At 22.8% G+C, this 15,709-nt stretch overlaps 4 protein-coding genes across 4 annotated transcripts, besides 31 other annotated features; 2 read left to right on the forward strand and 2 right to left on the reverse strand.

The window, feature by feature from the left end:
* Positions 1-58: 58 nt before the first annotated feature.
* Positions 59-123: a sequence feature (AT_rich).
* A 161-nt stretch (positions 124-284) lies between these two features.
* Positions 285-328: a sequence feature (AT_rich).
* A 484-nt stretch (positions 329-812) lies between these two features.
* On the reverse strand, positions 813-7,871 carry CMU_006860 (uncharacterized protein; the record flags this gene model as incomplete). The annotated part of the gene is made up of 1 exon (XM_002142076.1): positions 813-7,871. The coding sequence occupies one exon, from the start codon at positions 7,869-7,871 to the stop codon at positions 813-815; it is 7,059 nt and encodes a 2,352-aa protein (XP_002142112.1).
* Positions 1,384-1,420: a sequence feature (AT_rich).
* Positions 2,277-2,319: a sequence feature (AT_rich).
* Positions 7,872-8,034: 163 nt separating the features above from the next.
* Positions 8,035-8,231: a sequence feature (AT_rich).
* Positions 8,232-8,259: 28 nt separating this feature from the next.
* Positions 8,260-8,343: a microsatellite.
* An 8-nt stretch (positions 8,344-8,351) lies between these two features.
* Positions 8,352-8,413: a sequence feature (AT_rich).
* A 3-nt stretch (positions 8,414-8,416) lies between these two features.
* CMU_006870 (uncharacterized protein) lies at positions 8,417-9,096 on the forward strand (the record flags this gene model as incomplete). The annotated part of the gene is made up of 2 exons (XM_002142077.1): positions 8,417-8,569; positions 8,626-9,096. 2 exons carry the CDS (start codon positions 8,417-8,419, stop codon positions 9,094-9,096), a joined length of 624 nt encoding a protein of 207 aa, XP_002142113.1.
* A 17-nt stretch (positions 9,097-9,113) lies between these two features.
* Positions 9,114-9,149: a sequence feature (AT_rich).
* Positions 9,150-9,255: 106 nt separating this feature from the next.
* Positions 9,256-9,288: a sequence feature (AT_rich).
* Positions 9,284-11,701, reverse strand: CMU_006880 (uncharacterized protein; the record flags this gene model as incomplete). The annotated part of the gene is made up of 1 exon (XM_002142078.1): positions 9,284-11,701. One exon carries the CDS (start codon positions 11,699-11,701, stop codon positions 9,284-9,286), a length of 2,418 nt encoding a protein of 805 aa, XP_002142114.1.
* Positions 9,584-9,604: a sequence feature (AT_rich).
* Positions 9,815-9,887: a sequence feature (AT_rich).
* Positions 9,928-10,005: a sequence feature (AT_rich).
* Positions 10,275-10,315: a sequence feature (AT_rich).
* Positions 10,466-10,544: a sequence feature (AT_rich).
* Positions 10,611-10,862: a sequence feature (AT_rich).
* Positions 11,009-11,107: a sequence feature (AT_rich).
* Positions 11,300-11,321: a sequence feature (AT_rich).
* Positions 11,702-11,926: 225 nt separating the features above from the next.
* Positions 11,927-11,961: a sequence feature (AT_rich).
* A 125-nt stretch (positions 11,962-12,086) lies between these two features.
* Positions 12,087-12,117: a sequence feature (AT_rich).
* Positions 12,118-12,734: 617 nt separating this feature from the next.
* Positions 12,735-12,770: a sequence feature (AT_rich).
* A 17-nt stretch (positions 12,771-12,787) lies between these two features.
* Positions 12,788-12,846: a sequence feature (AT_rich).
* A 285-nt stretch (positions 12,847-13,131) lies between these two features.
* Positions 13,132-13,210: a sequence feature (AT_rich).
* Positions 13,211-13,230: 20 nt separating this feature from the next.
* Positions 13,231-14,499, forward strand: CMU_006890 (uncharacterized protein; the record flags this gene model as incomplete). The annotated part of the gene is made up of 1 exon (XM_002142079.1): positions 13,231-14,499. One exon carries the CDS (start codon positions 13,231-13,233, stop codon positions 14,497-14,499), a length of 1,269 nt encoding a protein of 422 aa, XP_002142115.1.
* Positions 13,383-13,434: a sequence feature (AT_rich).
* Positions 13,870-13,951: a sequence feature (AT_rich).
* Positions 14,006-14,035: a sequence feature (AT_rich).
* Positions 14,184-14,241: a sequence feature (AT_rich).
* Positions 14,492-14,717: a sequence feature (AT_rich).
* Positions 14,718-14,920: 203 nt separating this feature from the next.
* Positions 14,921-15,008: a sequence feature (AT_rich).
* Positions 15,009-15,038: 30 nt separating this feature from the next.
* Positions 15,039-15,168: a sequence feature (AT_rich).
* Positions 15,169-15,186: 18 nt separating this feature from the next.
* Positions 15,187-15,281: a microsatellite.
* Positions 15,282-15,358: 77 nt separating this feature from the next.
* Positions 15,359-15,657: a sequence feature (AT_rich).
* The last annotated feature ends 52 nt before the right edge of the window (positions 15,658-15,709 follow it).

Raw genomic sequence — 15,709 nt, forward strand, 5'->3', positions numbered from 1 at the left:
CATAAAGTAAATATTTAATTATTGTTGTCTAGTTTATATAAAATTGATGAGAATAAACAAATAAATTATTTTATTAATTTGGATAATATAGATATTAATAATATAAAATCATTTTATATTTTTCAGTTAAAATAGCTAAAATAAGAATTACCTTGATAATAAAATATCAAGAAGTTATACATAGAAATGTTATTGATATTTAGAAATATTAGAACAAAAAGAAAGATGATGTGATTTCAAACAAATGATATAATTATCCTAGGAAGTAAGAAATAAATGATCAGTAATATATTTCAAAAATAATATTTGTAATATATATTATATAAATGTGATAATGTATTTTTGGCTAGTTTAAAAAAACTTAGAATATCTTTTAAGATTTGGAAGTAATATTACTATATAAATTTAGTCATGGATAGAAATGTTGAATAATTTTGTGTAGACCATTGATATAATCATATAGAATTTAATATGGATTAGAATATATAGTTAAGCTATGATAAGATTTATTTAAACACTAATTCGAAATATGAATACCATAAGATTTGTAATATAATAAAAGAAATTTCATTTATATTCCCTACACAGTATTTTTTTTTATTAAAGTTTGAGAATATAAAATAGAATTTAAAAAGTATTGTATAAATTCATCAAAATGATGTATCTATAAAATTAAAATGATATTGGCATTTTTTTTTTATTAACTTTACTTAATAGTGAAATACTTAAATACATAAAATTATAATGTAAATAAATGATTAGTATACATTAAATGAATAGGAATGATTAAGCTATAAATGTATTTATATACATTAATTTATTAAACTCTCAAGCTGAGCAACTATAGATTTGAGTATTTGCAATTCTTTATTACAAGTTGACTCCATACTTTCAAGGATTTTATTTGAATTATCAGACTTATCTTTAACATTAACAACACTATGAATAGACTCCATACAAGTTTTTATAATATCAGAAAGTTGATCTTCATGATTGAAAAGAGTTAAATTATTCTTATCGATATGCTCCAATTTATCTAGTGAAATTTGGTATATTCCATTACAAGATAACCATAGTATATTTGCACAACTAGTAATAATCATAATAATATCTTGTAAATAATTCTTTTCAATTAATAGTGTTTTATAATTGTCATCTTTTAAAGGTTTTACAAGATTATTAATGCACATTGATATACACTTTGCTAAATTATTCTTTCTTTTTTGTAAAGTAATAAATTCAAAAGGAGGAAAATTTTCTTTGCATTTGTCTATATCTTGTCCAAATTTTATTTGTTTTGGAGTTAGATACTCACTTTGTATTATGATAATATCTTGTATATCAGTATCTAACCACAACATACATGAAAACATTAATGTATAGATTAATTTAAAATTATTTTTCACAATAAAAATATTTTGTGACAAATTTAGAAGAATTTGAGTACATTTGTTATGTAACATTCCAATTATTATATCCTTTGTATTATCTGAATATTCTTTGTATAATTTCTTCTGGTTTAAACCTCTTACTATCTTTGAAGCAGTCATAATAAGTGGGTTTAGCAAAGGAATTAACAGAGATAAGAGTTCACTTCCATATTCATTAGGTTGTAGGGGATCACTCATAGTCCAAGTTGATCTTCTAGATTGTAAAGAAAATGTTATATATTTAATAGTATTATCTAAAATTGCACTAAAAAATGCTTCAAATTTTGTGATCCATTTTCCAATAATAAGTAATGCTTCTTTAGAACCATATCCACCTAAAATATTATCAGGTAAAACTCCCTTTTCAGTAATTTGATAAATTAATGAAAAAAAAGAAAATAACATATCTGATTGTTGTGTGTATCTATAAATATTAGTACAATTAGTTTCCATTAATTCATCTGGTAATAATTGTGAGATACATTTAATAAAATCTTGACAATTATCCAATAAAATGTCTACATTTAACAAATAATCAATATAATTGGTTTCTAACAATCTTCTTAAAAAGATAGGAGACATATTCAACCAAAAGGCAGTAATATGATTCCATAATGAAATAATATTTATAGAAAACTTTCCAATTTTTTGAGATATTTGAAGTAGTTTTAAAAAAATTTGTATATGTCTATCTCCATTATAATAAGGTACCAAATATTTTACTTGGAAATCTTCTATCATAATTTTATCTTTATATTGATGTATCTGTGCATATATTAAAAATAGAGAATAAGCTGAAAAATAAAAATAGTTATCTACATTCTCTATGCCAGCTAATAAATCTGGATAAAATAATTTTGACTTATAATTATTTTTTATATTATTTAAAGGAGTTCTATTTCCAAATTTATCTCCAAAATTTCCAGTTCCATTATTTGAAATAGACTCAAAAGGGTTGTATATCCAGCATACGGATTTAGAATTTAAATTATGGGGAAAGATCCAATTCAAATTTAATTTTGGTATATTATCTTCAGATATTAGTTGGAAATTATCTAAATTACTTATTAATATAGAAATAAACTTTTGAAAACTTATTGAATTTTGTTTTGTAGACTTTACCCATATATCTGGCCAAATATGCTGTAATAATAAATTTGAACTTGAATCTGATAAATTTTTAGATTCGTGTATCCAATCTAGGGCTATACAACTTGTAAATAAAAACATTAAGGTACTTTTCCATTCTAAAGGAAGTTTAGGAAGAGTTTCAAGATCACACAGTAATTCAATAATATTTTTGCAGCAATCCTGAATAATTGCAATTGTACTATTTGATTGTTTTATATTATTGAAATTAATTCCATTAAAAGATATATTTCCTATGCTAGCAAGCCTAGAAGAGTCAATATTTTGTAGTAATGTTAAAAAGGATTGGGAAAATATTGATAAAATTGCAGTAGATATTGGAATTGGACTTTTTTGAAGAAATGAAATATTTAAATAAGGTCTACACAATTCAATTAGGGAATGTAATGTAAAATTAATATTTGGTATAGTATCTTTTGTTTTATAATCTTTACTTCTAAGAAGAGATCTTCCACTATAATGTTGTAAGAGTAATCCAAAAAATTGAACGTACTCACTAAGTAACGCATGACAACACATTGTATGAATAGATGGACTACAAATTCCAGAAAATTTATTATTTATGACAAATTGAGGTAATTTAGAATACATAGACTTGCCAAAATATGTCATACAAGCTAATAATTTCGGGGAAGTAAAGAATGGTATAAATGTGTTTAACAGTAAAGATATTTGATAATTATCACCTAATTCCAAATCATCTAACAAAGTTTGTCCAACATTAAATAATACAGCAAGTATATCGAATGGTTCAGTAACTGTTGATCCAGTACGAGAAGGAAATAGGAATATGCGATTAAGAATCTGTAAATTATGAGCATTCATTAACCAATACGATTCACCAGTCTCAAATTTGTTATTTTCAAGAGATCCACAGTAAGTCAAACAAGTATTTGTAACTTCAGATACTATGAAGATCTCAATAGAATGAATATGGATTAACAATGTAATATGAAGATAATGGCACCATCTGTATTCTAGGGGAATCCAATTTACTGGTGTTGCAAGTCTCTCTTTTAAAATTGAGTATCTAGAATGCCAATAATTAAGTATTAATCTAATTGTAAAGTCAACAGTTTGAGGAATTTTTAAAAGGTTTACAACAAGTCTCAAACATACATAATATAATTCCATTTGCGTTAATATTGTAAAATCAATAGTAGGGTCCTTAATTTTATTTTCACCTGGTTGAAGTAAAGGAATTTGAGGAGGATTTGATGTAAGACTAATAATAGTAAGTAAAGGAAAAAGTCCATCATCACATACTAATGGACCTCCTGCATAAATCTCCTCGTAAGATTTAGTACTAAGAGGAGATATATTATTTAAATCAGGAGATAAGTATTCATTAATAGTAGGTACATCTGTAACTATATCCAAATATAATCCTAACATCAAAGGTACTGCAGTTGCAGATGAGTCTCTTTTTAAAAGTCCATTACAAATAATATAATTCTGTTCAAGTCCTATATTTAAAGTATGAACGATTAAAGATCTAATACTTGTAAGATGAAATCTTGATAACTTTTCATAGTGAAATGATTTATTCAGCTGAAATATAGGAGCTAAATTCTGTAAATATCCATTAAGGATATGATCATTAATACTTGAAGATATGAATAATGGTGAATTTATCTCTGAATTTCTTAAACTTAACCATAGAGATAAGTCATAGGATTCTATTAAGGCATTTTGATAGAGATTCCAATATAACTCTAGTTGAGAATTTATAGGTAATAAGGATTTGGATGAACACCCTAAAAAGTTATATTGTAATTTTGTAGATAAGGAATCTATTTCAGCAATTTCTTCCCAAAAAGTAGCTTGCTCATCAGAAACCAGAGAAGTTCTAGTTATAGATCCTACTTCTGTTTCTACTGGAGTTAGAGCATATGGAGAAGCCCAAATAGACAAGAAGGAAGAAGACAATTCTGAAACGAAACTTTCGATTGAAAATGGAAATTTATCATTAGATGGATTTACTAAAATATGATTTAAACAAGACTTTACTTGTAATAAAAGAGAAGGGGAATAGTGAAATAAAGCTGAAATCCCTTGATAATCTCGAATTACAAGCTGATATAGAATATATACCATATTTTTAAGAATATCTTCATCAACTCCAGTAATAAAATATTCCAACAAAGCTCCCTTATAATGAAAAGTATTTGGTAAATTTGAAGATCCAGATAGAGGAGGTAGATTTAATTGTTGGTCAATTGGAATCAAAGCACTATTTGCATAAGCTAAGGTATCCAAAGTTTGCATTGAACTAGAATCAAATTCAGTATCCTTTGATTGAATATTAGTAGAATTTGCTAAATATTGATGATGTAGAATAGACTTATAATGCCTAACCCAAGATATAAATATATAATCTCTTTGAAACAAAATTCGTAACAAATCAAGGCCTACACTGGCAGTCTGAATTTGTAATAAGGTACAGGGATCACTTGAAGATCCTTTTAAAAATATTAAATGAGGTTGCCTATGTAGAGTTATAAGATGCATTACTTGGTGATAAGTAGGTGAATCTATTGATAATAAGCAACGGAATAACCAAATAGTAGCCTCAGAGTTATCTCTGGATTGTTCAATATTTTGCGGAAGAGGATGGCATAGAATAAATCTCATATATTTAAGAATAAGAGTTGAAAGACGCCAATATCTAATTGAAGGAAGATTATCTAATGAATCTAGAATAGGAAGAATTTCTGAAAGTATCCAACGAAGTAGAGGAAGTTGGAAAGAGTAATTAGAATCTTTTGGACTATTTAAATTTTCAATATTCATTTGGATTTTAATTTGTTCTATTTGGGAATTTCTAAATAATAATGTTAGAATACAACTTAAAATCTTAACTGCAAATTCTCCATAATCTTTTACATGTTGGATTGCAAATTGAAGAGTTCTAGAAAGTTGATTAATTTTTTGACTTATTATTTGTAACATTTGGTGAGTTTGAATATGTATTAATCCCATTGAAAAAGCATCTAAACATCCACTATAAAGTGAGTATAAAAGTTGCTGATTTTCAAATAATCCATTGTCGGATGAATCCCTAAATAATGTAATTAAGACATCTACAATTAATTTATCACCATTTAAGTTTATTACAGGATTTAATAAGACATTTGGAGGAGGATGACTCAATAATAAGCGATTTGAAAATCCTGATGCAATAATTCTAAGAACTGAGCCACATAAAGTATGGAATATATTTGAAGAATCTAATCCACTCCCATTCCATATACTAACATTTGCTGGAGTTAAGTTAGGATCTTCAAGAGCTAAAAGTGGTGTACCAAGGTATAACTGAATACCAGGAAGCTTTTTTGATATCACCTTAGCTAAAAATTGGATTATAGAGGGAAGATGAAACCAGATATTTGAAGGTTGATTTTGTAAAAGGTGAGATATTTGTTGACCCAAAGAATAATGTCCAACAGTCATTATTGTTCCAGCTAAATTTAATAAATCTATAAAAAGTTCTAATAGTATTGGAGACATAGAGAGTATTGAAGTATCCTTTCCAATCTCATTATATGAAGAATACATACTGAGAGTTGGGAACATTTCAATACAACTTGAAAGTATTTTAGAAGCTCCCCAACTTGAAGGTGGATATCTTCTACATAAAACATCCAAACAACATATAATAGGGCTTAATATAGATGTAATTCCTTTATTTTCAGATGAGTTAGAACGTTTTTGTTCTGATCTATTAGAAACCCCTCCTGATGTTCCTTTATCCATTAAAACTCTTCTTTGAAGTTGTAATATACGTGACCACTGTATTGGATCAACAATAGGGTTAAATGCTGCTAAATAAAAATCATAGATAACCTGAAGAAAAATTAGATTTACAGGTTCTAAAGGATGTAGACGTGGCATCAGATTTAACTGAATATGATCAAAAACTTTCCAATGAGTAATTCCAAGAAAACGCTTTTGAGAGTTTTTTCCAAAAATCCCATTAATTGAAAAAGCTGCAAATTTACCAAGTTGAGTATCTTCATCCCAAAATGCACTTAAATATGATTTATCTAATGTTAAAGATAAATCAGAATCTGAAGATGTTGCCTTATGATCCTGTAATAACTTATGTATCAAAGGATTCTTACATATAAATAAATTTTGTTTATTAGACTTAGGAAGTCTCTTTGTAGAGAAATACCACTCAATTGAATTATATAGAGAATTTGGACGTGATTCAGGAATATCGGATCTAGTCCATCTTTGGGCTACTGTATCAAATGATACAATAATAATAAATAAAATCTTCATAGATAAAGATAAACTAGAATTATCTTTAGATTCATTCCAAGAATCATAATCAGCTGCTGTAGGCCTATTTGTTAAAAAACTTGGATGCATCTTTGCTATATTAGGAATTAATTCCATCATAGATTCTATTTCTTCTAATTTTGGATGAAAACGGGCCAATAATAAAGCTATTGTATCAGTCAATCTATTAATTATATCTTTATAATGTGATCTCATAGTATTATTAACTTCTATATCTAATGGTATATCAGCCATTGCTGACTGAGATTCAGCTTTATTCTGTACTGGTCCTAATCTACCAGCAGCCTGAATACAATGAAATATTGAATTAACTACATTAATTACAAACCCACCCATTAAAATTTTAGCACATCCATATACACATAAAGGATTGCATTGACTTGTAAAAATTGTCGAGACAATATTTGAATCAGAGTGAGATGGAGAAGTTAAATTAGAGTTAGATTCAGGTGAATTGTCACATAATACACCAAGAATCAAACTTGTATGAATATTTCTAGCCATTTCATATATAATAAGTAATAAAAATTTCCTTTCACGATAAAACAATTCTGTAATTGTATATGGAAGATTTATTGTATCTATTGAACCATCCTGTTTTTTTAGTAAAGGATCCATTATAGCCAAATTCAAGAATCCAAATACTTCCAATTGATGAAGAGGAAGTTCTACAGAAATATCTTCACACATACGAATTATAGAGGGATTCATTAAAATCTCATATGTAGAAGGAAATAAAGATTTAATCAATGGCTCAAAAGAAGAGCTCACATTTGTTAATGTAATTGATGTATCGCGAGGTAGTGCATAAAATGGATTATTAAGGTATTGATTATATTCATCAATAAATATTATACAATCATTATAGGAATCCCACCAACTATCAGATTCTTCTGGATGAGTTGATAATACTACACGAAATGGACCATAATAAAATTTCTCAAATAAACCTGTTCCCCAAACTGGTTTTATATCTTCCCACATATATTGAATGACCCTTTATATTAATTAAAATGGTCAATTATTATTATTAGAAGTGGGGATTATAAGACTTTATATTTATTTAGTAATTCTATATATAACTTCCATTAGAGAAAAATCACCAAAAAAATATTTTACCGCCCGCGGTCAAAACAACAAAGATTTCTATATTTTATATATTAAAAAAAAATACTTATACATAATATATTTTGGTTATTTTAATATATAATTATTGTCTCAGATAAATAAATAAACTATTTATACCCTAATATATGGTTCATTAGTCTTTTATATATATTTATTATATTTATAAAGTATTTTAGAGATTTAGAATATATAATTATTAATAAAATAGTATATTATCTCAAGATGCACCTTAGAAATATCTACAACTATTATTATAATTAATTATAATGATTATAAATATGTATTACTTATTGGCTTATTATATATATTATTAATGAAATTATTATTAACAGCCGCTTATAATTTATTAATTTTTAGTTGCTAATATTATAATACTTTATATTTAATATAATTAATTAGAAATGACTCAAAATGACTTATTTAAATTAGTTGAGATTTATGATAAAAATATATTAACCGATATATTGGAATACAAAAATAATGTAGAATTAAATATTAAAGATGAAGATGGTAGAACTATTTTACATAATGCAGTTTCTAAAAATAATATTGAAGTAAGTTATATTTTACTGATATAACAAGATGTTATTAATATTATTGTTTTTTTAAGTTGGTGAGACTTCTTATTAATAAAGGAGTTGATGTAAATACATGTGATGATAGTGGTTGGACACCTTTACATTCATCATGTTCTAGTGGATTAGAAGAAATCACAATATATTTATTAAGTGGAGGAGCTTATTGTGACATTACTAATAACTCAGGTTGTACCCCATTACATTATGCAGCTTCAAAGGGACATGAAAATATAGTTAATATATTAGTTAATAAATGCCATGATATTATAGATTATAAGGATAACTATAATAGAAGTGCTATCTTTTTATCAGCTTGTTCAGGAAAATTAAATTGTTTTAAATTACTTCTTGAAAAATCAGCAGATATTAATGGGAATGAAAAATATTCAAATGATACAATTCTTCATGTTGCAGTGAATGGACTTCATGAAGATATTGCATATATTATTGCAACAAAACAACCTGAGATAATATTTGCAAAGAATAATGTATGTTTAAACTAAAAAAACTTAAATTCTTCAATTTATTATAAATTTATACTTTTTTTTATAATTTAGGAAGGAAAAATACCTCTTGATTATGCATCTAAGAAGTTTAGTGAAAGATTACTACAATTAATAAATGAACAAGATAAATCTCATCTTTAAAATTGAAGATATGACTATAATAAAAAAAAAAATAAATAAATATTTAATCACCACTGCACTCTAATGAGCAATATGTAAAATGTTGTATAAGCTTTTCTAATGATATATCATTGTCAATAACTGAATGATCTTCATTAAAATAAAAGGAATTACCATATTTTAAATCTTCAGGTTTTAAAATATGAATTTCTCTTTCTAACCACTTACATCTCATAGTATAAATATTATAAAATGTTTCAAAACTATCTCTTATAATATCTGGTACTTCATATTTATTAACCAATTCAACGATGTACTCTATTTTATTCATATCTATATTATCTATAGAAAGAATTATATTAGCTAATAAAATATAAATTAATTTCACACCTGTACTTGATATATTATTTAATATAAATGGTTCCATATAATCCAATATTGATGATTTCAAAGTAATAAATTCGTTGATTTGAGGTCTTTTAATTAATATCTCAGTTATATTAAGTAGTACTTCAATTGTATCATCATGATAAACCTTTGTACTTTTTAAGACGATTTTTGAATGTCTATAATTTAAACAGCTAATAATTATGTCATTTATTAAATTAGAAAATATATTACAATAATGGATATGATTAATATAAATATTGTTTATAATAATATTAATTGCATTACAACAAGAAAGAATAATATTTGGACCAGATATACAATATAATTTAAAATAATTATTACCTTGATTATAAAATATTATTTTATAAAACCATTCATTAATTAAATTTAAAAATTGAAGAGATGTAGATAATTTAATATCTACTATATTAATCATATCTATCATTATTTTAATTGTTAATTCAATTTTCCAACTACTCATTATTGAATAATCTCTTATTGAATTTTGTATTATATTCAATAATTCATTATGTATTAATGAATAAGAATATATTTTTAATCCATCAACTTTAATAAATTCAATAATATAATTGATCATTGTAGGTTCTTGAAAATTATATAAAGAACATAAATGATCAAAATTATTTTGAAAATATACAAGTATCTTTATAAATATATGAAAATATTTTTGTAATATTAAATTATTGTCTCCATGATTATATACTAAATGATCATCTCCATCATATTTATTATATTCATGATTTTCTGAATCAGAAGATGTCTCACAAGGTATAAGAGTTACCTCTCGATCTAAATAATGAATTTCCGACATATTAGCATCATCTTTAATAGGTCCATATTTTATAAATAAATTTGGATTATAATTTATATTTATATCTTTATATTCTTCCATATATATTTTATTTATTAATAATGGTAATAATTGAATTAATTGAACTAATATTAAAGAATTCATTTGAATTTCAAAGTTACTTATAGGCTTATTTAAAATAAAATATAGTAACTTCTGTAAATTATAAATTAAATATATATCAATATATTTTTTAATATTAAAATTTAAACATATTATATTTATAATCTTAAGATATTTTAAAAAATTATCACCATACTTTTTATTCATATATTTAAGTTTCATATAATTCTTAATACAAATATTTATTTTATTTATAATGTTAATGATAAAATTCTCAAAATATTTTATAGTAATATCATCATTTATATTCTTAATAATACTGCAAATAAAATCCAAACCTAGATCTGAAAATATTCTTGATTTATCCATAATTACTTTAAATAATAATTGAAAAATTAAGATTATTCTACTTTCAGCTTTTCTTTTATCATTTTTAATAATTAATTTGGAGTTACTATCTAATCCAAAATTAAATAAAACTTTATAAATATTCTTATTTGTTATAATCTCCTTATAATATAATAAAGTTAAGTATTCAGATTCATTATTATATAAATATTTATTCATAACTTCTTCTTCAAATTCAAAGATAATTTCAGAAATTATATAACGCCATTGACATATATTTATAGATTTTGATATAAAATTAATGAAATATCTTTGCACATATCTTGTTTCATTAGGTAAATATTTCATATATATTTTTAAAGAATCTACTTTAACTGAAAATAATTCAAAAAACTTTGGAAATTCAAGTAAATTATATAATAATATAAATCTTGTACATTTCTCTTTAGTTTCTAATATTGTCCATTTATCTACATCTAATAATGGTTTTATAATACTCCAAAATTTCTCTTCATTATTACTTTCTTGTATAATTTCTCTTATAGATGAATCTGATAATATTATAGATATTAAATCAGCTATACATATATTAGATATTAACTTATCTAAAGCTGGAAATAAAAAGTCATCAATAAATTTTATTTTATCTTCATTAGAAATGGTCTTAATATATTTCTTAAACTCTTCAATTATTTCAGGAGGTAAGTAATAAGATTCACTTAGATTAAATAATAAGAGACCTTTTAAATAATCTAAAAAGTTCAAGGCATCATTTGCATCAAAATGATACTTTTTAGATTTACTAATCATTTTTAATGATATTAAAATATTTCCGAATCTTACCCCTTCCCCCCTTCCTTTCTCACTAATATTTTAATATAAATTTGTTAGATACCTTATCATTAATTAGCGCGATTACATTTTCTGATGTACCAAAAGATATTCTAAAAAGAAAAGACTTTTAATATTCTCTATTATTAATATAGATTCTAAGTTTAGAATTTATTTTTTTTATAAAAGGTAATTATTCCGAAGTAATTTAAATATAATCATATTATTAGTTAATAAATCCAACTCTTTTTTTCTTTGATGCATAAGCACTATTATACTTTATTGTCATTTGACAATATTCCTTACAAATTTGAATATATATTTGAAAATGATCTCTTCTTTTAAATTCCTTGTTTATATTTGGTATTTTATTAAGTTTAATTAATATTATTAAACTTATTTGATCATCTCCAACCCCTATAATTAATAAATAATAAACCACTTGTTCTTGTATCTGTAGTAGATAATACGGGATTTGTCTAAATAAGTGTTGTGGATGTTTTGATAAAAGGAGATAATTAATATTTGTATCTTGCCAAGATAGAATATTAATAAGAACTAATGTTGGAATTACTGTAAATGTAGATAAAAAGCTAGGATCTATTAAATATTTAAGCTTTGAAACTATTGTATTACCAGGGAGTTATAGTTCTCAAAAATATACAAATTATGAAGTTATATATAGTGTTATCAAAAGATATATAAATTAAGGGGATATTATCACTACTATTTGTGGTACACCTGTATGAGTGTTATATTCCAGGAGGCTTTTTAGATAAGGCTAACCAAGTTATTGGATATTCGGGAACACAAAAAGTATTTTTGAAAAATAAACCAATACAAGGTTATAAATTCAGGTTAAAATAGTCACATCATTATTTCCATATCATATAGAATGTCATTTGAATTTGCTTTTAAAGTTTTTGGAGTTATTTTTAGTCAAGAAGTTGCAAGTAGAGTTACAAGTGAAATAGTCTATTCATAATTACATGAATTAAGTGAAAATCTATTGATTTATTAAATATTAACATATATTATTATTATTATAGTGAAATATCACTCATCTTTTTTTTATATTAATCTTATTTTTTAGGTTAAATTCAAATATCTAATAAAAATTTAATGAGATTGGATCATATTTAATGATTGTGTATTGAAAATGTATAGTAATTTGAAATGAGCCTTTATTGGTTTATTTTGTGATTTGATTTAAAATTATTATCGGTCTATAAAATTATTTAAGGATATTACAATAAATCCTTTTTATATAGTAATATTATATGGAAATCTTTTATGTGTTAAATATTAAATTTGTAATATCTTACTTTCCTTTTATAAAATCTATAATATTTGTTTTATTTTGAGATCTAATATTATAATGGCGCAACATTTTAAGATTTTGTTGTATCATAAATATTTGTTATTATTATATTAATAATATACTATTAAGGTTTTATAATAATTATATGATATATTATTAATATATATGAGGGAAGGAGGATTTAACAATGGATTATAATAATACAGATAATAAGAATTCTTTATCTATGAATGTGATAAATATGAAAAATTTTGATTTTTGTTTAATATTTTTAAGTGGTTTATCCTTATGGATTATTATATTATGTCATTTATACCATTATTGGAGAAAATTTGGATCTATTATTATATTCAAAATAGAAGATAATGATTTTAATTATAATTTAATAATAGAATTACTAAGTTTAGTAATACCATTATATTTTTTTACTTCAGGATGGCGTTATGCATTAACAACCAAAAAAGATTTAAAAAGATATTTTATTTTTATTGTACCAATTTTATTATTTATAGCTTTAGAATATAAATATTTTGGAATTATTGATATAGATGATGATATACCAACAAATATTCAATTATTAAGCCATATGAGAATTGGTTTTATTAGTGTTCCATCTTACCATTTTTTTATTACAGTGATTTTCTATTATAATGAAAAGATTTTTAAATTTAGTAAAATTCCTGTAGTTCCATATAATAACTTGGAAATAAATGAAGATAATCTAAATTTACTTGATAGAGAAATATGTATTAATAATTATGAAGAATTAAATGAACCTTATTGTAAATTTATTCATTTTAGTTTTTTTTATGCACTAATATCAATGATTATATATTTTACAATAATAATATGTTTATATTGTTTTATATCAAATAAAATATTAATATTTTTATTATCATTATATTATTGGGTAACTATGATTACATTATTATGTTGTATATATATACTTAAAATTTCACCTCAATATATTTTTATGATTATATATTTTATAACATTCTGTACTTCTATAATGTTACAATCAAAATTTAATTATCTTAAAGAAATATCTGGATTAAGTATTTCTGTAACATTTTTCCATTATATACTTTTTTATATTGGAGGATATTGTTTTGCTTGTTCAAGACTTGGGAATAGATTATCAAATATATATATAAATATTAGTGTTATTATACTCTATATCTATTATATATATTATAAACCTATAGGAATAAAATATTTTTCTTCATTAATATTTCCGTATTATTTTATTCCTACAAGAACAACTTGGATTATAGAAATAATTTGGATAAATATCTTTATTTTAACAATACTTTTATCAAAATTTAATGAAATAATACAGTATAAACAATGGATGGAGATTATTTGGTTTCATCTTCCATATTTAATAATATTGTTTATTTTTCCATTATCTCCATTATTTGAATATATAGGAAATTATGCTATAAACGTTATTTAGAAATATATTACAAATTTATTTTTTTTTTTTTTAATTTTGGAGATATAATAAGAAATCTCTGTTAATAATTTTATTATGAAATAATAAATTCTAAATTAAAATTTCAATACTCAATTTATATTTTTTAAGAAATAAACAAGAAATAATAAAATAAATTTATAAATACTAGTAATATTGGTATACAAAAATTTTATTTAATCAATGAAATATATTATTTTCATCTTCTACATTATATTCTTTTCTCAATTTTCAACACTTTTTGACACTGGACAATTTCATAAACTAACTTTTTATAATTAGGATTTTTTTCTTTTTATTCCTATTATTATATTATCTCTATATTTTTGTTTTAAATTCTAAATTTGATTTGAAATAATATCGATATTATTTTGGAATAATTTCATGTTTTGAGGTGTTGTACTAATATATGTAATTTAATTAACAAGATTATACAATATATACATCTAATTTTTTTTCATATATTTATTAAAATTTTATATATTTTATATCCAAATAAGTAATTCTGTGCATATTTGGACTTAATATTTTTTTTTTTTTTTTTAACTATTAACTATTAAATTTATATTTATATTTAAAAAAAAAAAGAAATTAAATCTATTGATTATTTTCTTTTTCTTATTTCTTTTATACTTTACTTTTTTAAATATACATTTAGAAATTAGGGTTTTATATTTATTAAGTAATACTAAAATATTTTATATTAGAATTAGAATTAAATTTTAATCATTTATATTTTATTAATATTTAATATTATATTTATTTCTTACTTTTATCTTAAAGACTTAAAATATTTTTGGATAAAACTTAACAGTTATGTTAAAATTATAAAATACAATAGTAAAAATATTAATATTTTAATATTTATTTAAAATATTATTAAATAAAATAAATTAACACCACATAAATTAGAATTATTACATAAATTATTATCTAATATAAGCTACTTATGATCATATCTAATTATTATTTATTAAATTTATTAAGAATCTAAAATAATTATAATTATATATATTATTTCCATTTTCCATTTTATCTTTATAAGATTTATTATATGAATAAATTTCATATATAAAATAAATAATATATATAATATTGATTATGATCAAAAATAAAAAGAAATATTTAAAATAAATAATAGATGATAACCAATTTAATAATAATAATAACCAAAACCACAATATTTTATTAC

Source organism: Cryptosporidium muris, genomic scaffold (assembly GCF_000006515.1).
Source record: "Cryptosporidium muris RN66 scf_1106632354001 genomic scaffold, whole genome shotgun sequence".
Lineage (NCBI taxonomy): Eukaryota > Apicomplexa > Conoidasida > Eucoccidiorida > Cryptosporidiidae > Cryptosporidium > Cryptosporidium muris.